Here is a 26,514-nt window from a genome sequence, read left to right on the forward strand (position 1 = left end):
TCGTCTTCGGTTTGTGCAGCGCTGATGGGGTACACTTGATATAAATGGGCGTATGGTTCGGTCAGCCAAATTGTTGATAAGATGGGTCCGACTGTGAATGGTCCACGTGCTAAAGATTCCCCAGATGGGATGATCCTAACCATCACAGCAATTTAGCAGCTGTTGAGAGGAAACCGTGTGATCATTGACCCAAGAACATGCAGTACCCGCAGGTTCTAGTCATTAAAAGCACCTTGTGAGAACTTCCCCCAAAGATCATCCCATTGGAAAATCTTACCCATCCAGACATCTGTTGTAGCCTTTAGGTCACTGATAAAGGATCAGATGGCCGTGTGTTTAAGATCCATCAAGTGCAGTTTGGTATCCCATCAACAATCTGATCACCCAAAAGGCGGCCCCACCACCACAAACTGAAAGTCCAGGGATCCACCATTTATCAACTCTGTGGGGGCACACCTTGCAAGGGTCGAATAGATGCATGTGGCAACACGTGTAAGAGTGAAGGAAAAAGTGCCGCGGCTGCAAGGGTCGAATAGGAGACCTACCATTGAAAGGGAATCTTTACTTTTCACCGTAAGCTCCCCCTCTTCCAACATGCACAGGAGTAGCAACTCAAGGGACAGATTATGATACGTGCTAGCTGTGTGGGGATTAGGCCTAGATCCCAAAAACCAGTAAAATTCTTACAACAGGTGGGCCCCACTGAAGAGTGACGCCCCCCGTGGAAACATCCAGATGGAATTTTGGGGTCTGCTGTGTTGTATAGTTAGATCCAACCATTCATTATATGACCCACCTAAGCAGTGGATGGTTTGTTTTTTTTTTTTTGTTAAATTTTAAAACCAATGGCTTAACAACAAGGAATCTGTCTAATGATCAGAATAGATGTAATGCCTCGAGGACGGTACGCACGCTATGATCAGATTGGTGATGTTTATTTGCCATCCTACGTGTTGATATGGTCACGTAGACATGTATGAAGGGGCAGCAATCAGCTTGATTCAAAACTTTTGTGCCCTCCACAAGTTTTCAACTGTGGTGGTCCAATCCTCACTGTTTCCTGTGGTGTCGTCCACTTGAGCTTTGGATCTGCTTCATTTTTGGGCTCATGCCCTAAAATGAGCTGGATAAATGGATGGACGGTGTGAATAAAACATATACATCACAGTGGGCCCCACAGCTTGGGCCATGTGGTACCACCAGGGATTTCCCTGGTGGCGGGTCCTGTAGCCAATCAACTTTCATAAAATTAAACCCGTCCATTTTTTGAATCCGTTTTAGAGTTATAATGGTTGGTTAATGATTAAAATAAATGTAATGATAATGAGATTCACTTGTAGATGATCAATGTTTTTTTTTTTCTTTTTGGGCACGTCTCCATATGGCACAAAACTTCCCAGATCCAGTCCATTCATTAGATGCACTGGCCCAGTAGTCAGCCTGATCTACTCATCTGTGAGCCGCATGTATATGAGAAAAATAAGCAGTTAGAAAAAAAGAAAATGACAAAGGTTTGACATTCGAAGTGCAAGCGCAGCCACCTGCTGAGTGGACCAGCCTCTATTTTGGACCATGACATACTCAAGCAGGTCCAACCTGATGAAAGGTTCAATCTCACATGATCCTTCAGGGGTCTGCATGTGTCTTCGCCAGTTGGCATTTTTCTGGCATAGCCATGCTCTGGGGTGGCACTATCTATCACGCGCCCCAATAACCACATCGGTGGAACTTCCATGAAAAAATCATGACCATTCAAAACTCATCTAGGCCACACCTTAGGAAAAGTTAGGATGGGATGCACACCATTATTTTTCTGTAGGGCCCACCATGGTATTTATATGCCATCCAATACATTCATCTGATATGCCTCATCAGGATGAAGATACCTAAAAATCATAGTACTCCAAAAATCAGGTGGGCCATATCATGCAAATTTAAAGTTTTTTAGGTATAATTTTTTGGGGTGGCCCATCTGAGTGCTGAATCAATATGATTATTGGAATCAAGGCTAAAAATGGGGCGATGCACCTGATGGATGGACTTGATTTTATGCATGTTAATTCGTTTCCCCCACGTTAGAGGAAATGATCCCGGTAGGTACCTAGGCAAGGTATGCACGCGTTTTTCAAAACTGTATACTGCCACATCCACGCTACATGAGAAGCTATTAAATACTAATGCTGAAACAACTCATTATTAAGTATTTAATATAAAGAACAACACATAAAGTGCATTATTTGATAACATCATCATGGATAAAAACTAGTAACAGTTGCTGGCTTAATTCCAAATAGAAAAGAAGCACTTCACACACTGGAAGTTGTTTCAGCTTCAACTAATCCTGCAACAACAACAAAAAAGGAAAGTGGGTTGAATAGGATGAAAATACTCGAATTATGCTTATTCATTTCAATATGAAGATCATGAGCAAAAGCTAAATGGTCATGTAATCCAAATGCATTTGTAAAAGGAAAGAAGACGGCCCGTCTAATCTATTTTCCTAAAACATGAGTGTTTTAGATTAAATGACTCTTCATAAAGTTGAAAGATTCGACTCCAACTCAGTGCCCAAACAGGCTCAGCCTATCAAAGAATCGACTTGTTACTATCATATGAACACTCGAACCCATGACCTCAGTGTTGAAATAAACTGTGTCCACCACTAAGCCAAGTACTTCATCATCTCATTTCAATCTGAAACAGTGGTTTTACTGCCCGTATGGATTGTAATCACTAATTGTTGGCTTTCAATTCAGTTGATAGAATAAGCGTAAAAAATCCAACGAGACGGGAAAAGCTTTTTACGGAAGTTGAGTCCAAACGGGCCCTCAGGTGTGCTGGTTGTAGGTTTTTACTTCCCCATCTTAAAGTCATGGGCTTATAACCCACTTGATCCTTTTCACATTTGTTAGAAATACAAACCTTTGACAAGGTGAGTGACTTGGCTCGAGTCACTATGAGTCAACCGAGTCAGCAGCTCAGCTGGCAAGTCTCATAGCTTTGGGAACTGAGTCACTGTCAACTCTCATGAGCAAGATTTAATAGCGACTCTGCTTGAAATCTCAGCAAGTCGAGTCGACTCGTCGGGTTCCTACTCCAGTCACTGAGTTGGAGAACTACGCTTATAGTACCATTTGATCATATCGAACACATGGAGAGGAGAGATGGATACATACTTAGAACAATCCACGGTCTTGGATACAGGTGAAGGCAAGGTGATGCCACAGCTCCCTGGAAGAGCCTTAGCAGCTGCATCATTTGGATTTATATTCTGTGCTGCTGTCTTCAAGCAACTGCACACAGTCTGCCTATCCGATGATGTTGTTGCGAGTGAATTCAGCTTATTGGCGCCGTTGCAACAAGCGCTTGTCGGCGTCCCATTGCCATTTTTAAGATAGTTGACGCATGGCGTCAAGGCCTTAACCACATCACTGCATTTGATTGCAGCCTCAGTAGCTGGGATTAGCAGTAGAAGGACCAAAATGGTTGGTGCTAGGACTGCTGGGGTTGAGAGTTTCATGGTGGGAGGAGATTTTGGGCTTCATCTTCCAAATGGGGTGAGGCTGGTTTTATAGGATGTTTGGTACGAAGCTAATGAGTGCAAGTTAGAAATGAATGGGAAAAAAATAGAGTAGGATTTTGTTTTGAGTACAAGAAAGAGTAAAATGGGTGTATTTTTAATTTTATCATGTTTGTATAAGAAAGTTTGGTGAAATTGATTGATGGAGGTCAGTGATGGACCTTGGGTTGTGGGGCCCACTTGTGGGTGGGACCCACACGGATTCCCCTGGTTTAAGTCCATGCGTGTGTAATCTTTTATCTATCCGATCTTAAACATCTCCTCTTATACCCCTCTGATTCAAGAGGAATGAGATAAAATAGAGAAGAAAATAAAGGATGAATCACTTTGTCCATTGGCTTTGATCATACGATTAGAACTGTCAATCGTATCTGGTGGGCCATCCAAACCGTTAGATGGGTGGATTAGTTCCATATAGCTCCCCTAGTATTTTTATAAATTGCTAAAAGGAGACTGCCCATGTGGACCCATTGGATACTAAGCTTTTGTTGATCGGGCCCCACCACCAGGCTCCAGTTAGTACAGACAAAACATGTTTCATCTCAAGCCATCCATTTCATGAATGTGGGTCCCACAGCTACAGATCTTTCACATAGTAGTACTGACCACAATCAAGCGCGTTGTCGTACAGCTCCCGCCGCGTAAATTTCGAAAATTTCAATTATAAAATATGGGGCGTGTAAATGCGTACATGCCCCACAATTTGACATCACAACTACAAGGGGAAAAAATAAAAAGAAAAAAGAAAAAAAAAAGGTGGCTTTGTTCAGTGACGTGGGTTATCTAGCTGGCCCTATTTTGGCAGCATTTTGATGGTGATGATCGTTAATGGAAACTGATGGATTCCTAACATGGTGACGGGCCGCGTTGGAGTGCACTTCAACGGTCACTAAAATGCAATATGTATTATTCATTTGAACCAACCGCCCAAGGATTCATTTGAAGAGCCATAGCTAATTATGTTCATGTTAACAAGTCCTGCATTGCCACACAATGCAGCTGATCAAAGGAATATCGAATTCCTACTTAGAAAATCAGGTTTGCCAAGATATGGATGCCATTTTGATATGGGAGACATTGGAGCCATTGTCTATCAGAGTGGGGTCCATAAGACCAATGGATTGGATGACTGAATGATGGGCCTTGCTGGTATGGGCGACAGTGGACGGGAGTTTCCTGTAATACAAAGCTGTGTGGGGGCCAACCGCAGTGTCTGTGTGAAATCCACTGCGTCCATCAGATTCATCAGCTCGTGTTAGGATGGGAAACTCAAGTGGGCCATACCACAAGAAACAGTAGAGTTAGGCCCAGCATTAAAATCCTCTTGGGGGCCCACACAAGTCTTGAATCACCTTATGAACGAGCTGGATGGCATGTAAATAGGGCTGTACACGAGTCAAGCTAGCTCGAAAAGCTCACTAGAGTCGGCTCAACTCAGCTCGGATTGACTCGGCTTAAAATGCCGACTCAAGGCGAGTCAAGCTTGTTTACTAAAGGCCGAGTTGAGTTCAAGCCAAGTTCGACCATGGTGTATTTCAACTTGGCTCGACTTGAAGGTTGAGCTCGAGCTCAAGTAATATATTTTAATAATATATATTATATATATTATATTAATATTAAATATCTATAATATATATATTTAAGTTTTTAAAAAAAGTTAATACTTGAAAGTTTTTACTAAAAAACTCTACCTGACCCTACCCGTCCCCATTCCCTCTTTTTCTTTCCCTTACCTTACTGAGGTAAACTCGCTTCGACTTGAGATAAACTCGACTTGACTCAAACCACTAGCTCGACTCGAACTTGACTCAAAAGCTTTGGCAAACAGAGCTCGAACTCGAGTGTAGCATGGACGAGTCAAGCCGAGCTTGGCCCACCTTGACTCGACTCAGCTCGATGTACAGCCGTACATGTAAACATCAAAGGTTTCAGTGGTATGTATTTCCATCCCCACCGCTTCCTGTAGTGTGGCCCACTTGAGTCTCAGATTTGCCTCCTTTTTAGGCTTTCATCCTAACATGAGCTGATAAAACTGATGGACAGAGTGGATTTCACATGGTCATGGTGGCCCCACAGAACTTTGGGTTACAGTAACTCCCTGTAACACCTTGTTGCCGCAAGGAAGGATCATCAGAGAGGGTAAAGTGAAGGAATAGCGACGGCGGCTGTCCACGTCCTAATGTGGAAATAGTGTGCAAAATCGGAGCCGTTCAACATAACCAGGCCTAGATAAGCCGAGTGGATCAACGGTCTGGATCACTGAACCATAGGCTCCACCATAAGCAACAAACTATGGAACGTATCCCAAGAACATCCAACCGCTGCGCTCCGAGGGCATACTTACACCCGATCCCACCGAATTCATTCCCCCCCACGACTCCAGTTTTAAAATTAATAGTCCAGACAACCTCGTCGTGTAATGTAGATGGTGAACCTGCTAAGGTCTAAGGTCAGTACTTGGACCGGTGACCCAGTCTAATCACCTTGATTTCTAGAACTAGGTGTCCATCCATGTGGTGACCCACCAAAGCAATGGTACTGATCACCTTGAACAAGTGCAGCGTGCAGTCGTGTGTACCGTCGAGATGTTTTGGTGGACACTCCGGGAACGTCACCTATCAAAGCTGGAGTGCACTTGGAAGTTTTAGCTTGACTCACACTTGGAAATGAGTAACAGGTGTTTGAGATGGAGACCGCTCATCAAGCTATCTCCCCCATGTTATATGTCATCTCTCGTTACAGTAAATGAACGGTTAAAAGAAACAAACAGTTTGAACACCATGTGACCCACCTGATGATTAAACCATAGTTCCAACACTCGGTAGCTGGACTCGAAACTCGGCCGAGTTAACACAACGAGATTTCAAGCCATTTAAGTTTAATATTAACCTTCAAACAATTTATATTTAATTATTAATATCAAGTCCATTTAAGTAAAGACTCCTTTTCATAAAAGTCTTGCACATCCATTTCAGACCCATTGAATGCAACGGTTTTTTTTTTTTTATGCCATGCTTTTGACATTACAACAAACAGTAAATGTTCGCTACTACCAAGTTAATTTCGAATGGCTTGCTATTAGTTGAAGGATGGAGAAAAAGGAGAATATTGGAGTTGAGGTTGAATGTTCCAGCTTATTACTTTGGTGGCCATAATAAGGTTGGCGCATGTGCAAGGAAAAAAAAAGAAGAAGAAGCTCTTTAAGGGTTTCATTGTATTTAGGATTCAACCGACACGGAAGTAGGCGCTACTCTCATATGCTGGCACACTAGGAAAATAGCTTGTTTCACAATCATGAGGGAAAGTTCGTCCCAAACTATCACTGCACGCTACAACAGCTGTTCATACTAAATAATGATATTGAAGAGAAAGTGGACCTTGAGGACAAGGTTCTTCGAATGGCAAGATATGAAAAAGTAGATTAACAAAGGCATGAAATAAATTTCCAATTAGACAGGGGTCTGTTGTATACAAATTAGATTTGATTTGGTAATAGTTTGTATTTATTCATATCTTTGAGATACTTAAAAATCTTAGATCATAATTTTATTTTTTTTAAAATAATTAGTTGTTATGTAATAAAGTAGATAATGATTCACATAAATCATTAAGTATTTTGTGCACTAGGAAGTAAATACCCATCAAAGAGGATCAAGCACTCGTCCATACACCTAAAGTAGGATGCATATCAGGCTAGATGAGGATTGATGCATTTGAACTAAGTAGATAGCATGGAACCCTATTTATGAGCCCCATAGGTCATCATTGGACCTCTAAAACACCCAAAAAAAAAAAAACTCTCTCTAGAAGAGATGCCAAGTGGTCCGCTTCAGCATCCATGGACCAGACATCCAAACCAATTAACATATCGAATTCTTTTGTCAGGATCAATGGCTAGCAGAAAAGGGGATTTACACCTGCAAGAGATGAGCCCAGTACCAACATTGGGAGGCGGAAATACAATTCTACCTGTCAGTGACGAGGTCAGCCATGTTTAAGGATAGCAAATATCTAAAGCTGGCACGGGAGGACTTGACTCGGCAAACACGTTCAAAATCAATCCGAACCGAGTAGACTTCGTTCAATCCGAAATCAAACTGAGTCAAGTTCAAGTCATTCAGTGACTCGTTTAAAATTGACCCAAAATCCAACTCAGTACTGACTCGACTTGATCTGAAACTCGACTTATATGTATATAACTTAGATATGGCATTTTAGATCTGAGATGCGGTGTAGCTGATGGAGGTCGCAATTCTAACAAGTGCACCTAGGTTTGATTTTAGCTTGTGGATACCCACTACACCCGATCCGACTTAGTGCTAACTCAACTCGACTTGGTACTTGTAACCAAGTCAGACTCAATCCAGATCAATGTTGTCATGTGTGACCGCATATGCGCATATGTGATTGCATATGTGCATATCCATATGCAAATGGCATATGCGATCATAGCACATATGCGATTGCATATTGGCCATGACACATTGAATTTATTTTTACTTTTTTTGCCAAAAAAAAAAACATTTTGCTTAAAAAAAGGCTTTCAAATCTCCTCCATTTGTAATATTTTCACTCCAAAACTCTCTTATTCTATTTTTCTCTCACATTTCTTAATTATAAGTGATCTCTCTCTCTCTCTCTCTCTCTCTTAGAAGTTGGAAGATTAAGATTCAAACACTTTCAAGTTTCAAGGAAGATAGCTTGTTGATTTTCTACGATGATAAATAAATAGCTTGTTGATTTTGTTGTTACTTCTTGTTAACTATATTGCTAAATATGGATGACTTGATGTTTAATTGATTTTATCTCTTTCAAATGTATTTTAAATATGTAAAATTAGTTATTTATTAACTTAGAAAAGTTATCCTTAGTTTCTTTTACACACACACATTTTTTTTTGAATTTTTTCCTATTATATATATATATATGTGTGTGTGTGTGTGTGTGTGTGTGTGTGTGTGTGTATTTCAATTATTATTATTATTTTTAATATGCGATTGTGCGATCACAATATGCGATCGCACATGATTGCATATGCGATTCAACAACATTGGTACGGATTTGTCCAGGTTAGACCTAGACTCGGATTGGGTCAAGCATGCTGGACTAGGTACCAGGTTGAGTCGAGTTCGGGTCAAGTCTATTTCAAAACTGGATCGATTCGGGTTAGCTCTAACTTGGTCCGACTCAACTCGATGCCCAGCTCTATGGACACCCAAGCAACCTTTAATTGTACCGTAATCATTTTCATGACTTATTATTGCACTATAATTTTTCTTGAGACCTATAATCACACCATAATTGTTCCCAAGATCTGGAATCCTGCCATAATTGTTCTCGGAATGTGGAATCACACTATTATTGTTCTTAGGACTGTAATCTTCCCAAGACCTACAATTGGATAGAATTGTTCCTGGGACTTGCAATATCCTTTACTTTAAGTTTTAGGATAGTTAAGTCAATTTACCAGAGATTAATAGAGATCAATATATGTATAAAATGAGATCAGAATAGGATAAAGAATGAAGGGTCTAAATTGATTATATTTTAAGCTTGTCCAAATACTTGCTCTTATAGTATTACGGACTTGTGCCATGGAACAAAATCGATTTCTCTTTGAGAGAAAAGAATAAGCAGGCGAATTCCTTTATTCTTATTCTTTGTTCTTGAAGTTGGGTTTGATCTTCGCTCCGATTTTAGAGAGGAGGATTTCATCTCTCCACTATGATCTGTCATGCCACATGAACCCAACCCATGCACCCCTATCACAACATTAACCATCCATTACCCAAAATCACATCAATCCACCCAACTAATTTCCCAAAATCAGTGCATACATGGTAGTTGCTTCCACATGTTTGAGACCATAATCAATGCGTGCATCGTTGCTGGTTCACGAGTTTGAGAACGTGAATCATTTTACTCACAATCACAGTCGAGAATATATGCGACTCACCACTTAGTCTATCGTGTTGATCTTGAATTCACTACCCACAACCAGAGCATCATGGTCTGTCAATCGACTAAGATGACTGGAGGAAGACTTCAACCCTTGATCGTCATGTCACCAAATTCCACAGGCTTTCGAACATCTCTTTGATCCTAGAGTGGTGTCTAATTGCATGTCACAACTAGATTTTTACAAGCATCTCAAGCTTCGATGAGGAACCTATTGATTACTAAGACTGTTGGAAATCCAACAATTGATGAGGAACTAATTAAGTCCAGGTGCCATTGGAGATTCAATATTCAACAAGAGCTGACAAGATTTCCGAGACTTCAAACAAGGATTGATGTATTTGATGTAGGTGGACAGAAAAAGACCTTGTTCCTGGCCCCACAGGCCCACGTTTGGGCACCTAAAAAGCTAGAAATCCTGAGAAGAGATGCTACGCGAGTGGACCGCATCACCATTAACAAGCCACATATTTGGACAAATCAGCATAGTTGAAAACTATTGCATTTTGGGGATTGACCACAAAAGAAGGATTTCCACCACCCAACAATGAACCAGGTTACATCACTGGGTGGGGGAAATCCAATTTCCACAGACAGTGAAGAGGTGGGCCATGTATGGATGAGACTTAGAATTAAGTAGGAATGAAAGGTCTAGATTGATTAAGTTTTGGGAGGAGGATAAGTACTTGCATTTGTTCTATTGAGATACTTCTAATATCTAATGAAATTGAGTTTTCTCTTTGACAGAATGAAGAAGAAGAGTGTGGATTTCATTTTCCGTTCTTCTTTATTATTGAAGTTGGGTTTAATATTGCTCAAGTCATTCGAGTGTCACCCATATATGGAGGATTTCATTTTTCATGCATGGGAGCCAACCAAAAACAGAGTTCTCAACCTGTGGCTGGCTATGATGTGAGCTTTTGCGTTGTTTGGATGGCAAAGAACCATCAATTCTATAAAACAATCATTAACATTTTTTTTTAGTTGGGATTTTTTAATATTGTCTGATAAATATAAGATTTTCATTTGTTATCTTAACAAGACCCTTAAAATAGAATTCATTTTTCAATCATCTCGTTAAAATAATCATTAGATTATTGTTATCATTTCTTTCTTTTCCTTGAGTTCCATGTATCCAAAAATGTCCTAAATGAACAATTTCTCATCAGTCAGATGACCAACTTGACAAATGGATGTGTCCAGTGGTGATGATCATTTGTTTTATCAAAGACATTTTGATTGGTTGCTTGTGCAGTTAGATAACGTTCTTGATCCTGTTTTCTACTCCTGCTCCAAGAAAGAAAAAAAAAAAATCCTGCTTTTCCATTTTAAAATTTTACAAAAAATCTCAATGTAGCACGTGGGAGATCCACACCATCCATCTCCTGCAAAGTAAATATCCACCCCCAAAAGTCAGGCTGTTCCACTCATCAAGTGAGCCACAATTAGAAAACGTAGCCAAGTTTTCCACCTATCCGTTTGTTGCGTGTACCATGGACCACCTGATTAGGGAACCAACCTGTTTTTCAAGATTGGTGGCATGATACTGAGGGGCCCACCTATTGAACAGCTTGGATATCCACATGTTAGGGTGCGAAGAGACTTATATCCTCAGTTTTTCAGTTTGTTTCAATCATGCTAATCGATCACTGAGCCAGACCATTTGATGGGACACAACATAGAACCTAGTGATACAACTGGTATAAGCTGGGTCGGGTTGAGGATCAACCCAACTTCAGGCACACTCGAACCCACAACCCAACCCGACCTGCATTCCAACCTAAGGTGCCCAACCCAAATTCCTCTATAGTCGATCAGACCCAACTTGACCCAAATACAAATAATCATTCCCAACCCAAACCCAACCCAATTTTAATTTGGGTTGGCATTTTCCAACCCCAACCCAACACAATGACCTTGACAACCCGATCTAAACTCAGGTGGGGTCAACCAAGTTCAGGTTGACCCGAACCCAAATTGCGGTCCTTGTAGGAGCCTCCCCCAGACACGTGCAAGATTGGGGAATCTGCAAGGAATCTTTAAAATGAGGAGAGGAATCTGTAGTAATGCAAAACAGAGAGGGGGCATGTATAATTGTCATATAACTAAGGGGATGTAAGAGTGAATTAACCTCGTCTTTTATTATCGAGTTAAAGGTTAACAATCTAACGGTTAGGATTGTCTCGCCAGAGACTTTTATCATTTGAAAGCATCAGCATTGTACACATCAGATAGCATTGCATAGAAATACAAAAAAACAAACAGAAATACTTGTATGTCTAGAAGATAAAAGTGACTGGATTGCATGTAGGGCTGGTAACGGACCAGGTTTGGGCTGAGCAAATGCTGAACTTTCGTATAGTCCCAGCCCAAACAATTCAATATCAGACCAGGGAGCTTTCCAGGCCTTACAATTGCAAACCCCATGCGTATGCATGCCAGCCCCGGCCGCTCCAAATCATGTGCCCATTGCAAATGGAGCAGAGCCTGAAATTTCCAACTGTTTATACAACCTTAACAATCATTTTCTTAGTTGAAGTAGGACAGCTAACCATTCATCTTTTAAGCATCCATTTGATTATCACATCATGGTCCAATTGGACGGTCAAGATTGTCCAGTTGGTGCTATTTTGGCCTCTGCTCAATCCATGATTTGGATGGTCCATATTGATATCATTACGCAGTGAAAACTGAGTCTATGATTTGAAGGGATATGCCGTGAGACTGCTGTGGACTCAACTGGATGTTCCCGAATGCTTTAAGTTACTGTTTTTTTTCTTTTCATGTGTTGTTAGTGGTCTTCATGAGTTCCCTTCATAAAGACCTGCAATATTCGGATTTACCAAGTCAAAAGTCCAGTGAAAATGGCCCCTTCAAAATAGTTGTTCAGCTTCAGCTGGGCTACAAGCAAATATGGAAAAGAAAACAGGATGAATTTGAGTTAGTAAAAACAAGGGCTTTGTCATTCCAAACATCTACAGTGGACAAGGTGTAGCTTGCCAAGACTTCAACATCTCATGATGAAAAGAAGCTTCAACTCACCTCTTATTCTCCTTCATATAACAAGAACCAGCCTGACTGATATGCCATTGATAAGCCTTGCCACAGGTAAGCTCTCTAAGCCCACAGGGAAAACCAAACATTCAGGTGCTCCAAAGTTTTATTTTATTTTATTTATTTATTTTCTCTTTTTTTTTGTTTGTTTGAAGAAAGAGAGAGAGAGAGAGAGAGAGAGAGAGAGAGAGAGAGAGAGAGAGAGAGAGAGAGAGTTGTATGTTTCTTGATATCAAACATCCACTAGTGTAGAGAGATACATGTAGAAACACGGCTAAACTGCTGATTGAAGTCCAATGATACCTGCCACACACCATTAACATTTCACTACAGTTTCTATCAATGCAAAAAAGGACCCCCAAATAGATTATAGATTAGAGGAAATATACAATAGTCAATCGAGCTAAACAGTGTTCCGTAAGTTCAACCCACCACTGTGCCATGATCAAGGTTCGTCTGGTTGGTGGATCCCATTATGAACAGGTCACCCACTAAAAACTTCCCACCGGTTGGAATTCATTCCCATGCCAATTTGATTTTCTCCTTGCTGAATGTAGACTGTTGCATAAACCATCCATTTGCAGGTGAGTTGGTTTGTTAGAAGGTATTTTTGGGTGTGCCTACATTATGGGACCCACCAGATTAATGGTTTGGATCCACAGAAGGAAGTCTGGGCTAAACATAAAATCACTGTTTTTGTTTGGTCAAGCATCATTATACTTCTGTAGGTGGGGTGGAACTTGGAAGTGATGTTACCACATCCGATCCTGGCACCCGCATTTCCTGTTGTCTTGCTTAGCTCATGCCCACCTGTGTCATCAACGCCATTAGCTTATATCAGGATTATGTTAGTAATTTCTGTACAAGAGAGAACAAAATCGGACCGTATTCTCACTGTGTCTAAGACATTTATCTTAAATAGACGAGCTTCACACATTTGTTATCCACTCATTTTCTTATTTGGTAGATGCATCAAACCATCTGTTAATAAAACTAAGCCCCTATTTGGTAGAAGCCAACAAATGTTAGTAATTTCCATACAAGAGAGAACAAAATCGGACCGTATTCTCACTGTGTCTAAGACATTTATCTTAAATAGACAAGCTTCACACATTTGTTATCCACTCATTTTCTTATTTGGTAGATGCACTCATTTTCTTATTTGGTAGATGCATCAAACCATCTGTTAACAAAACTAAGCCCCTATTTGGTAGAAGCCAACAAATGAGTTGATCTCATTTTAGTTAACAGTAATTATGTACTAGAGATCTTGATCTCTAATACACGATGCTTTCATGTGTTTGAGAGTGATTATGTATTAGAGATCAAGATGTCTAATAAATAATTACTGTTAGCTAAAATGAGATGAACTCAATTTTAGGTGTCTACCAAACAGGGCCTAAGCCTTTTTAAATGTTCACCAGCAACAACCATGCAGTTTGCCATCAATTTATTTCACGCTAACACAAATATGGTGACGAAACTGCCTTCCCAAGAGATATCCAAGGAGAAGAAAGGGATTTTTAAAAAAAAATTATTTATCTAATAATGATTTCCTTGAGCACTATTGAAACATGGATTCCAATTTTAGAGTTCTTGTTTGGATATCAAGCAGAAATATCATATTCCTCTTACAAAAATCACCTAGTTTCTTGTGCCAATAATTCAAATTATGGAAAAATGCAATGACTTGAATTTGTCTTTTTCTTTGCTATTCAAACAACAAAAACTGTCACAAAGGAAAACCTTTTCCCTTTATCATTATTTGGCATGGAATCGCATGTATCCAAACATGGCTTAAAGTTCTTGCTAAAGTTTTTCAATGAAAATATGGCCAAGGGAGAGTGTCAAAGAGATTCACTGTTGACTGATTCTTGTATGCCATTGTAATGTCAGTATTTTGCGTATCATGTGCGGAGCAATTTTGTCTAGAAGGAAATCCTGTAATGCTCTATATAATTTACAAGTTATGAATGCTAGTAGTCATATTTCCGTTGTCTCACACGCTTCTAGGAAATACTTGTCTCAGCATAGCTTTCTTCTAATTCTTATATGATACTTTACTTGAAGAGGTTATTAAAACTTTTCCAGTAAATTTTACTCTATGAACACTTATTTCCCAAACCGACAACAAAAGTGTTGGGTCTAAAAACCCACTCTCTTCTAACGTGTAGCTGCAGCCACCATGAAACAGAAAATGAAAAATGAAAGAGAGAAAGAAAAACTGTTTTTTGTTTTTGCTGAACTTGGAATGATGAAAACGTTTACAAGGCTACCTTTTTATAGGCTTTCACCTCATGTGAAATGACTGAAAATATCCCCCTATAGATGGTTCCTAGGGGCAGCTAAACATAGAAAAAATCTAAGAAATAAATCTGTTGCAATCTTAACATAGTTAGCACACACGGTTTTAGATTTGCTAGAATCCACCGTTTCCAACACTCCCTTTCAAACCAAAACCGGCTTCATTCCAAGCATTGATCTAAGTCTCCTGAATGTGTCATTCGGCAATGCTTTGGTAAAGATGTCTGTCACTTGTTCAGTGGTGTGATAGTTTTCTAGCTTTACCAATTTATGCTTTACTTGATCTCTAAGAAAGTGATATCTTGTGTCGATGTGCTTGCTCCTTCCATATTGAACTGGATGTTTGGCAAGCTCGATTGCAGACTTGTTGTCCACGTATATAATAGTGGATTCCTCCCGTGGATGCTTCAGCTCCTTTAGCAGATTCCTTAGCCATATCGCCTCACATACAGTGGATGAAGCTGCTACGTACTCAGCTTCACATGTGGACAGGGTGACCACACTCTGCTTCTTTGAATTCCATGTGAATGTTGTCGACCTAAGATAGAAAGCATAGCCTGTGGTGCTTTTCTTTCATCTTGGTCACCACACCAATCACTATCAGAGTATTCATACAACATCGTCTCATCATTGTACGGATAAAAGAGATCGAATTCAATAGTCCCTTTGATATACCTCAGTACACGTTTTGCAGCTAGCCAGTGTGACTCTTTTGGGGCTTCCATATACCGGCTTAGAAGCCTAACACTTTCGACTATATCTGGCCTAGTGATTGTGAGGTACCTTAAGCTTCCGATTAGGCTCTTAAATAGGGTTGAGTCGACATTTCTTCCTTCTCCATTTTTTGTGAGCTTCAGGCCTGTTGTAACAGGTGTATTTACAGCTTTATAGTCGACCATCTGAAACTTCTCAAGAAGTTCCTTTGTGTACTTCTTCTGGGATATGTAAATGCCGCCGACTTGTTGCTTCACTTCAATGCCCAAAAAGAATGACATCAGGCCTCCATCAGTCATCTCGAACTCTTTGAACACAACCTGCTTGAATTCTTTAAACATCACCTGGTTGTTTCCAGTGAATAGCAAATCATCAACGTATAAGCAGGTTATGAGCATATCGCCTTGAGTATTCTTTTTTATGTAAACTGCATGCTCAAACAGACATTTGATAAAGCCATTCTCTTGAAGATAACCGTCGATATGTGCATTCCAAGTTCGTGGGGCTTGATTCAACCCATACAGAGCTTTCTTCAACCGATACACCTTGTGTTCCTTCTCTCGCATAACAAAACCTTCAGGTTAGTCAACATAGACTTCTTCCTCGAGTACTCCATTTAAAAATGCAGATTTTACGTCCAGTTAGTAGATTATCCAACTGTAATGTGCTGCAAGGGAGACGATCATCCTAACAGTGTCAAGGCCAGCAATGGGGGAGAACACTTCTTCATAGTCTACCCCGTATTTCTGTTTGTAGCCTTTTGCTACGAGCCTTGCCTTATACCGTTCGATCTTACCATCACCATTCCGCTTAATTTTATACACCCATTTGAGACCAATGGTCTTCTGGCCTTTAAGAAGTAACGTCAGCTCCCATGTGTGATTCTTCTCGATGGCATGGATTTCCTCTTCCATAGCTGTTTTCCAACATTCCTCATTCATGGCCTCCTCGAACGTAAGAGGCTCATGATCCGCATATAGGTAGAGCAAATTTACTTCCTCAGTTTCAGTGTAGATTTCATTGAGGCTTCTCATTTTGATAGGAGCCAAAGTTGAAGGAAAGCTAGATGAAGATGTGCTGGCTGAATTTTGATTTGATGGAGTTCTTCTATGAAAGATGGAACGTACTCCCGGACTTCTGTGTGTAGACAGTTTAGTCGAAGGTGTTGTGGGTGTCTGCTCTTGATTCTCATCTCTCTTCTTTGTATTCTTCAACCTCGACCTGCTTTTCTTTGGCCGAATTTCCCTCGTTCCATTTCCACGCTTCTTTCTCACAAAATACCACATCTTTACTCACCACCAACTTATTGGTTAGTGGGTTATAGAGCTTGTATGCCTTTGACTCTTCATTGTAGCCGATGAAGATACACTTCTCGCCACGATCATCGAGCTTTTTCCTGCTTGCTTCTAGAACTTGAGCGTAGGCAACACATCCGAAAATTTTAAGGTGTGCCACGCTTGGCTTGTAGCCGCTCCATGCCTCCTATGGTGTTGTAAATCTGACGCTTTTAATGGGACACCGATTGAGCAGATATGCAGTACATGCAACTGCCTCTCCCCAGAAGCTCTTCGGTGGGCCTCTCTCTCTCTCTCTCTCTCTCTCTCTCTCTCTCTCTCTCTTTTCATTTTTCATTTTCTCATTCATTTTTCATTTTTTGTTTCATGGTGGCTACAGCCACACGTTAAAAGAGAGTGAGTTTTTAAACCCAACAAACTGGTATCAGAGCTTGTTGATCTTCGGGCCTCATCAGTAAGAAGTGGGTCCCCTGCACCAACAATTTCTACTCCTTGTTATGGGTCTGAAATACCCAACCAACAAAAAATAAAAATAAATTTCAGCTGTGAGAAGGAGGCTAAATTTTTCTTCATCATTTTTCTCATAACTGTCAATCTCAACGTATTCCAACAGAAGCAGCATCTTCCAATAGAAGCAGGTTGTTGATCAGCCTTGAGAATTCATCACCATCATTAAATTTTCTAGATTTTTAGCTTTATAAAATCTGTCAGTTTTTTCTTTTTTCATCATCTCAAGTGGTAGACGGTCTTTAAACTCTTGCAAGTTCTAGCAGCATATATCGTTTCAATATTTATATTAAAATATTTTAAAATGACAAGTACAATACAACCTCAAATATCTAAGTTGTCTAAGGGCAACTACGAAAACTGGTGCATACAAATGAAAGCCTTGTTCAGATCTCAAGATCTTTGGGAGATCATCATCGACGGGTACGAAGAACCCACAACGGAGCAAGAAGTCACCTACACCGTTGAACAAAAAGTCAATCTCAAGGATCAAAGAAAGAAAGATAAGAAGACTCTTTTCCTCATCCATCAAAGGTTGGATGATTCCACTTTTGAACAGATCACTGAAGTGACATCATGTAAGCAAGTATGGAAGAACCTTAGAACCATCTTTAAGGGTGTTGATCGTATCAAGAGGGTTCGGTTCCAGATCCTTAGAGCTGAGTTCGAAGCGACTCACATGAAGGAAGGTGAGAATATTGCTAATTATTTTTCGCGATTGCTTGTAACTGTCAATAGCCTAAAAAGAAATGGTGAGAAGATTGAAGATGTCCGGGTTATTGAAAAGATACTTCAATCCCTTACAACCAAATTTGAGCATGTGGTTGTGGCGATCGAAGAATCAAAAGATATTGAAAAACTCTCCATTGAGGAGCTGATGTGGTCGTTGTAAGTTCATAAGCAACGAATGCAAAAGAATGCCAGTTCCATGGCGATGGAACAAGCTTTGGACTTGCGCCACAAGTCTCCTGCTTACATGATTCCACAAGGCTCTTGACACGATCAACACCCTTAAACAAGGGTTGGATGATTCCGCAAGGCTGCCTTTGAAGGGGAGTGTTGCAATAGATTTATTTCTTAGATTTTTTCTATGTTTAGCTGCCCCTGGGAACCATCTAGAGAGGGATATTTTCAATCATTTCACATGAGGTGAAAGCCTACAAAAAAGCAGCCTTATAAACGTTTCCATCATTCCAAGTTCAGCAAAAACAAAAACAGTTTTTCTCTCCTTCATTTTTCAATTTCTGTTTCATAGTGGCTGTAGCCATACGTTAAAAGAGAGTGGGTTTTTAAACCCAATAACATGGTTCTCGTCACGTTGAGGATGGTGTGGTTTTTTCGTTTCACAATTCCATTCTGCTATGGCGTGTAGGCTGCAATGTGTTGCTGCTTGATTCCTTGTTCCCTGCAATAATCTCGAAATGCATTTGAGGTGTACTCCCCCACCTCTATCAGATCTAAGGACCTTGATTTTATGACCACTTTCATTTTCAAATCGAGCTTTGAAACTTTTAAAGGCAGTAAAAGCAGCAGACTTTTCTTTAATACAGTACACCTACAATTTTCTACTGAAATCATTGATGAAGGTAATAAAATATTTATTACCTCCAAGAGAGGGTGGATCTAATGGTCCACAAATGTCAGTGTGAACTAGTTGTAGTGGCTCCTTTGCTCTTTGGGACACTCCACTTGGAAATGAGTTCCTTTACTGCTTGCCAAGTGTGCACGCCTCACACACATGTTTTGGAGTTTCAATAATGAGCAAACCATGTACCATGCTTGATGATGACAGGAGTTTAAGGCCATTAAAATTTAGATGGTCAAACCGAAAATACCACTTCCATGAATCATTATTTGTGCTTCCATAAAAACATTTCTCGAGCCTTGTGTTAATATGGAGCGGGAACATTCTATTCTTCGCCATTTAGACTTGCGCCACAAGTCTCCTGCTTGCATCTTTCAATGGCATAACTGAGTTCTCCATGTGTACTATATACCCTTTTTCAAGGAGTTGTCCAAGACTAAGTATGTTGCTTTTCATGTTGGGTACATAATACACATTAGAGATGAATTGTTGCTCACCATTTTTTTGGTAAATTTTAATTTTACCTTTACCTCTCACCAGAGTTTTTGATGAGTCTCCAAACGTTATATCACCATAAACTCCTTCTGTGAGTTCCACAAAAAGTTTCTTGTCACCGCACATGTGATTGCTTGCACCCGTGTCAAGATACCATACATTCTGCTGATCACTGCCTTTCTCTTGTGCAAGGAGAGTGTAGAGCTTTCTTATTCATGGCTTGATGCTTCGGCATAGTTGGATCGCTCGTTTTGATTCACCAGCTTGCTCCAACAATCAGATGCATAGTGGTCAAGCTTGTTGCAATTATACCATTGGATGTTCCTTGTACTTCCCCGTCTACGCATCGATCTGTCTCTACCATTTCCTCTTCCACGGAAATTGATATTTTTCTGCTCGTTTTGGCCATGGCTTTGTTGGTATCCGCGCCCTCTGCCTCTTGCGCAAATGCTTACAACATGTCCACCACGTTGTAAACTTCCACGTCTGCCATTATGATAATTTAGAATCAATCTTGACTCCAAAGCTTGTTCCATCACCATAGAACTGGCATTCTTTTGCATTCGTTGCTCATGAACTTGCAACAACCCCATCAGCTCCTCAATGGAGAGTTTTTTAATATTTTTTGATTCTTCGATCGCCACAACCACATACTTAAACTTGGTTGTCAGGGATCGAAGTATCTTTTCAATAACTTGGACATCTTCAACCTTCTCATCATTTCTTTTTAGGTTATTGACAGTTACAAGCAATCGCAAAAAATAATCAGTAATATTCTCACATTCCTTTATGTGAGTCGCTTCGAACTCAACTCTAAGGGTTTGGAGCCGAACCCTCTTGACATGATCAACACCCTTAAAGATGGTGTTAAGGTTCTCTCGTGCTTGCTTACATGATGTCGCTTCGGTGATCTGTTCAAAGGTAAAATCATCCGACCCTTAACAGATGAGGAAAATAGCATTCTTATCTTTCTTTCTTTGATCCTTGAGATTGGTTTTTTGTTTGGCAATGTAGGCGGCTTTTTGCTCCGTTTTGGACTCTTTGTACTCGTCTGTGATGATCTCCTAAAGATCTTGAGATTCGAACAAGACTTTCATTTATATGCACCAGTTTTCGTAGTTGTCCTTAGACAACTTGGGTATTTGAGGTTGTATTGTACTTGTTATTTTAAAATATTTCAATATAAATAGTGAAATGATATATGCTACTAGAACTTACAAGAGTTCAAAGACCGTCTACCACTTGAGATGATGAAAAAAGAAAAAACTAATAGATTTTAGAAATCTAAAAATATGGACACTTTGATGATGGTAATGGATTCTCAAGGTTGATCAATAACTTGCTTCTGTTGGAATGTGCTGAGATTGACAGTGATAGGAAAAAAAAATAATTCAGCCTCTTTCTCATGGTTGAATTTTTTTTATTTTTGTTATTTGTTGGGTATTTCAGACCCAAAACAAGGAGTAGAAATTGATGGTACAGGGAACTCGCTTTTTGCTAATGAGGCCCAAAGATCAGCAAGCTCTGATACTAGTTTGTTGGGTTTAAAAACTCACTCTTCTAACGTGTGGCTGCAACCACCATGAAACAGAAAATGAAAAATGAAAGAGAGAGAAAAACTATTTTTGTTTTTGCTGAACTTGGAATGATGAAAACGTTTATAAGACTGCCTTTTTATAGGCTTTCACATTATGTGAAATGACTGAAAATACCCCTCTCTAGATGGTTCCTAGGGGTAGCTAAACATAGAAAAAATCTAAGAAATAAATTTATTGCAATCTTAACACAGCCAGCACGCACGGTTTAGACACAGTTTCTACACGGTTTTGGACTTGCTAGAATCCACCGTTTCCAACAAAAAGTATACCTGGAAATTCAACACCAAACTCAAATACTCATTGTTTTGTAGGCTTTTCAATCATTTCAAATCGAATTGAAAGGAACCAAATGGATGGTGGTACATGCTATATTAAAATTGTGTAACTCCCAACACCCGCATCTCAGAGTTGCAAATACTACCAGTCTACAAGTAACTGTACCTCTGCCAAGATCATCAGGATCAGCATGAACAACGACAGCCCTTCCTAGTATTGAATGCGGCCCGCTTAGAGGAATCTACAAATTGGAATAAACGAGCAAACCAATCAAAACTACAAATTATTATCCATCATAAAAAGGATTCAGAACACCAATTTAAAGTTTCAAACACACTGGGTCTGAACTATCCCACCTGCATATCCATCAGACGAACTTCAGCTACTCCTAAAACAAGCATTTTCAACCACAGTTAGAGAATTGCAAAAAAAAGAAACAGAAAAATAAAACAAAGAGTTTATTATAAAAGAAAAAAGGAAAACACCATCTTGTCCAGCAACTATGTTTCCCAGGTCACCCGCGTGCCGTTCTTGGTCAGTGGGAGCTCCATGATTCTTCTTCAATGGATTGAAGTGAGGACCTGTGACAAGAAAAATAAAAAACAAGCTTGAACCAGAACGAAAAATACATTTAAAAACATAAAAAATAAGCAAAAATAAAATTTTCAGCTTAATAAACAGACACGGAGAAATGGTTTTCAGGAAGCCATTAAACCCCATTTCATCACTCAAGCCACTCGCCAAAACCATGGAGAAAGTGGCGAAAAATCAAATTTTCAACTCGATGAATCAATAGAAAGAGATGAAGAAATGGCACCCAGCAGCAGATATCAAACCAAAAGCTGAGAAAATTGAGTGAAACGCAAAATTATCGAAATTTCAGCTTGAAATGGAAAATGATTTTTAGGAACCCATCAAAAACCATGCGCAGATGTTAAACGAGAAGGTATTAAAAAAAATAAAAATAAATAAATAATAAATAATCAAATTTCCCATGGAAAATATCAAACCAGAACCCAGTAAATTGGGGGAAAAAAGGGTGCGGAAACCGAAATTTCAGCATGATGAATAGAAAAAGATAGAAATTGAGAAATGGGTTTTAACAAACCAGTGGAATTGCATCCGTTGGTGGTGTCGCCGAGCGCATGAATATGGAATCCATGGAGGCCCGGAGAGAGGCCTGTGATCTTCCCAATGACATGGGTGGCTCCTGTAATTCCAAAGAGATTTATCTAGAATCGCTTGTATGGAAATCCAAACAAAGAAATGGAGAGATGGGTTTTGAAGGGGGAGAGAGAGAGAGAGAGAGTAACCGTTGATATCCTGGACGAACTGAAGAGAGCCTCTGATGCTTCTGTTGTCGCCGGTGATGATAGCCACGGCCTTGAGAGCTCCAGCAGCTGCCATTGAAGCCTGTTTGGCTGCCTCTTCCTGAAACAAAGTTCGGTTTGTGTCTATCGACATTCAGATATGAGAAATCGTTTCAGAGAGAGATAAATTCGAGATGAGAAATGCCACATGGCACGTCCAGCTGGCTGCTATCCGGGCTGTTCATCATGTGGGCTCCACCTTATCTGTCCCCTATATCAGGCTGGTCCGGTCATCAAGGTGGGCCACGTGGGATGGAAGACAAAAGGACGTCTACATGTGGTCCACTAGACAATTGGTCCGGCACACAGTACGTGTGGGCGTTCATTGGGGCGCGGCTTCGGTGGGTGGACCCCGGACAGTGGGGCCAACCGTGATCTATCTGACTACATCCACGCCGTCCATCCGTATTGAAAGGTCATTTTAGTGCAGATTCAAATTACAGATGGACTAGTACAGGAAACAGTGGTACTTGACCGTTAAAATCTTCCGGTGCGCCACAAAAGCTTTGGATCAAGATTATATTCGTGCGTTCTCTTCATTTAGGTCTCTGTACATTCCGGTGGAATTCATGAAAAATTTAATAGTGGGGATTCAATCAAGACTGTTTCCCGTGGCGTGGTCCACCTAAAATTGGGTCAGCTTCAATTTTTGGGATCCCTAAAATGAGCTGTAAAAATGTTTGGACGGTGTGGATTTAAGTCAAATACATCACTGTGAGCCCCACAGTCAGGGATCCCACCCACGAAGCCGCGCCCCGCTCATTAGTCCGACCTAATTTCCTGGACCCACTTGACGAAGGGGCAGATTTCGCCCACATGTATGCAGCATTTACACGTGTTATGGATAGACCCACTCGCTAGCAGCCTTTCCCTACGCAAGTTGGAGAGAGCCCGTGAAACAAAAACCTCTGTGGGCCCACTGCGATGCATTTGCGCCATCCTATCCGTCCATCATTTACTCCATGCCAGCCAGAAAAAAAAGAAAAAAAAAAAAAAAAAAGAGGCTAAACCCTATCTAAACTCCAGTAAGCCACACCATAGGAAACAGCGAGAATCATTACTACCGAAAAATCCTGGTGTGCCCATCCCTTCATCTTGGTTTTGTATGAAGAGGTTGGATGGCTTATAAACATCACGATGGGCCCAGAAAGTTTTCAATGGTGGATGTCCCATTCCCACTGTTCCTTATGGTGTGGGCCATTTACGCGTTGCATCGCCGTACGTTGGGCTTATTACCCGACATGATATGTTGAGTGGTTACAAATGATGTACGGAGTTATGTGTGTCAACGGGCCGGGCCGAATTTTGTTTATGCCCGACCGGGCCCGTGAAGGACCAACATATTCCTGCCTAAGCTCAACCCGACATGTTTATGCCGGGCCCGAGTCTGAATGAGAGAGAGACGGGGAAGAAGATTAGGATTTTACAGAGTGATATTGGGCCATCTTGCTCATGGGGAACGTGTCTCCTGGCCTGTAAGAGAGAGAAGTCCGTGGAAAGGAGAGAAGGAAGATTAGAGAGATCAGAGGTTTGAGAGATGAGCTCCTGCTATCTGACGTGGTCATGGCAGAAAAGAGGGTTATGAGAGAGACAGAGAGAGATGGAGGGTTGGGTTCGTGCAGGGTGAGAGAGTTGCCGTGTAGAGAGGAAAAGGGCAGCGGAATGTGATGACACATGGACATACCTGTTGCACGACGTGGCTCAAGATCCGTTAGGCCTACCGTAATGTATTTGTTTTATCCACGCCGTGAATCCGTCTTGTAGCTCATTTTAGAAATGGGACGCGGATTACCTGCGAACGCCTTTCGCAGTAAGTTCCTGCACTGGGAACCCAGGTGCGAAACGCTTTAGCAGGAAATCCGCGTCCCCCACCGTTAAAAATTTCTCTGGATCAACCTTACATTTGTGTTTTCCCTTCCTCATCCAGATTTGTTTGACTTTAAAAACAGGTTGGATGGCTAATAAAACATCACGGTGTACCCTAAGAAGTTTTTAACGGATAGCAATCCCGTGTAGTCCACTTGAGCTTTAGATCAGCATCGTTTTTGAGCTTATGTCTTAAAATGATTTGGCAAAAACGGATGGATGGTGTAGATAAAATAAATACATTACAGTGGGCTTGGCAAACTGGATGGACGGTGTAGATAAAATAAATATATTACAGTGGGCTCCAGCTTGGACACGTCGCGCAAGAAGGAATGGGCGCGGATTAGGTACTTCCCCCGCCTGTTCCGAGCTCGAGACAGGCGGAGGCTCCGAGGGCCACTGAGGGTCCACCGTGATGTTTTAATTTCATCCAAACCGTTCATTCATTTTTCCATATCATTTTAGAGTACTGAATAAAAAATAAGACAGATCCAACAGTCATTTGGACCACACCACAGGAAGCAGCGGTGATAAGGATGCCTACCGTTGAAACCTTCTTAGGGTCCACTGTGTTTTTTCATTTGCCATCGAAGCTTTTGATACGGTCGTATACACCTGGGTGAATTGATAAAACAAATATCATCTTGATCCAAAACTTCTGTGGTCCCGAAGAATTTTTCAACGGTAGGAATCTAATCCCCACCTTGTGGTCCATTTAAGCCTTTGGTAATCTTCATTTTTGTGTTAATAATTTAAAATGATATGAAAAAATGGACGGACGGTGTGGATAAAATTCAAACATCACGATGGACCCTCAGTTGCCCTCAGAGCGTTGGCCTGTCCCGGGCTCCGAACAGGGTTTTATTTTGAGATTTACAAAAAGCTATATATTAATATGGAATTTACATCCGGGCCTTTTCCAAAAAGCTACTTACTGAGCGATGTAAATAAAGCCGAAACCTTCCTTGGGTTGGTGGCTTGGGTGGGCCCAATGTAATGTTCATGTGAAATCCATCCCAACTAACAGGTGCATCACTCCATGTTAGACAAAACTCCCTAAAATTAGTTTCATTTGTGATTTAAGTTGACCACATGACTAGAAACACTGTACATAGCAATGCTCGTTCTCCGAACTGTTTTCATTAGTGTCACTTTCATGAATCACAGTTGGATATTCCTTTTGGGACAAAGGCCTAAACTTTTGTATGAAATCTAATGGTTAGAATGGATTTCATAAAACTATCATTGTGGGTGATGTAAAAATCACTCCCTCCGGATATTTCCTTTGTGTTGCCCACCAAAATCACAGTTCTCTTTTCTTATTTTCTCTACACCTAACATGAGGCAAAATATCCAATGGGGAAGTGGATCTTACATAACATCAAGGATTCAAAATGGGCCCGTCAACATCAAGAGTAGCGCAAATCATCTCTACTGATGGTAAGAATTAAGAAATGCAACCGGCCATCAAAGAAATGCAAGGGGAAGTAGTAGAACGACTGAACGCGAAGTACATCAATTAATTAGGTAGTTTTTTGAAAACGTTTCAGAAAAAGGTACTAGAATGTAAATTCTGTATTAATTAAATAATTTTTTGTAAAATTTCGGGCAGGCCAGATTCGGGCGGGTTGATGGGCTGTTGTACGTGGTCCAAGCCGGCCCGATTGAAAAATGGGCTTGACTTTTAAGCCCTAGCCCAAACCTTAGGCCTGAACTCCAGCCCAAGGTGGACAGCACCCAAAAGCCCGTGGGCCAGCCCGAACCATTGATAGCCCTGGACAGCGTGTCAAACACATCGCGGTGCACCACACACAGATTTCTATAGCACCGGAATTCACGTGGGTGAACAGAATACATTTGCTACAAGTTTCATCCACCCCACCACAAACGTTCATTGTGGACCCCATCATCA

The 26,514-nt window shown here is 40.7% G+C and overlaps 2 protein-coding genes and 1 long non-coding RNA gene across 3 annotated transcripts; all 3 read right to left on the bottom strand.

Annotated features, from left to right (window-relative positions):
* Nucleotides 1-2,167: 2,167 nt before the first annotated feature.
* Nucleotides 2,168-3,606, bottom strand: LOC131222641 (non-specific lipid-transfer protein 1-like). The gene is made up of 2 exons (XM_058217793.1): nucleotides 3,177-3,606; nucleotides 2,168-2,341 (listed from the first exon to the last, which is right to left on the bottom strand). Exons 1-2 carry the CDS (start codon nucleotides 3,518-3,520, stop codon nucleotides 2,332-2,334), a joined length of 354 nt encoding a protein of 117 aa, XP_058073776.1. The 5' UTR covers nucleotides 3,521-3,606; the 3' UTR covers nucleotides 2,168-2,331.
* An 8,048-nt stretch (nucleotides 3,607-11,654) lies between these two features.
* Nucleotides 11,655-12,718, bottom strand: LOC131222642 (uncharacterized). The gene is made up of 2 exons (XR_009160133.1): nucleotides 12,581-12,718; nucleotides 11,655-12,362 (listed from the first exon to the last, which is right to left on the bottom strand). It is a non-coding gene; the product is annotated as an uncharacterized LOC131222642 (long non-coding RNA).
* A 48-nt stretch (nucleotides 12,719-12,766) lies between these two features.
* LOC131222640 (superoxide dismutase [Cu-Zn] 2-like) lies at nucleotides 12,767-24,346 on the bottom strand. Its single transcript, XM_058217792.1, has 8 exons — nucleotides 24,164-24,346; nucleotides 22,680-22,797; nucleotides 22,475-22,576; nucleotides 21,852-21,947; nucleotides 21,723-21,754; nucleotides 21,532-21,607; nucleotides 13,349-13,402; nucleotides 12,767-12,895 (listed from the first exon to the last, which is right to left on the bottom strand). The coding sequence occupies exons 1-8, from the start codon at nucleotides 24,299-24,301 to the stop codon at nucleotides 12,867-12,869; spliced, it is 645 nt and encodes a 214-aa protein (XP_058073775.1). The 5' UTR covers nucleotides 24,302-24,346; the 3' UTR covers nucleotides 12,767-12,866.
* Nucleotides 24,347-26,514: the final 2,168 nt, after the last annotated feature.

The sequence above is a fragment of the Magnolia sinica genome, chromosome 13, assembly GCF_029962835.1.
Source record: "Magnolia sinica isolate HGM2019 chromosome 13, MsV1, whole genome shotgun sequence".
NCBI classification, from domain to species: domain Eukaryota; kingdom Viridiplantae; phylum Streptophyta; class Magnoliopsida; order Magnoliales; family Magnoliaceae; genus Magnolia; species Magnolia sinica.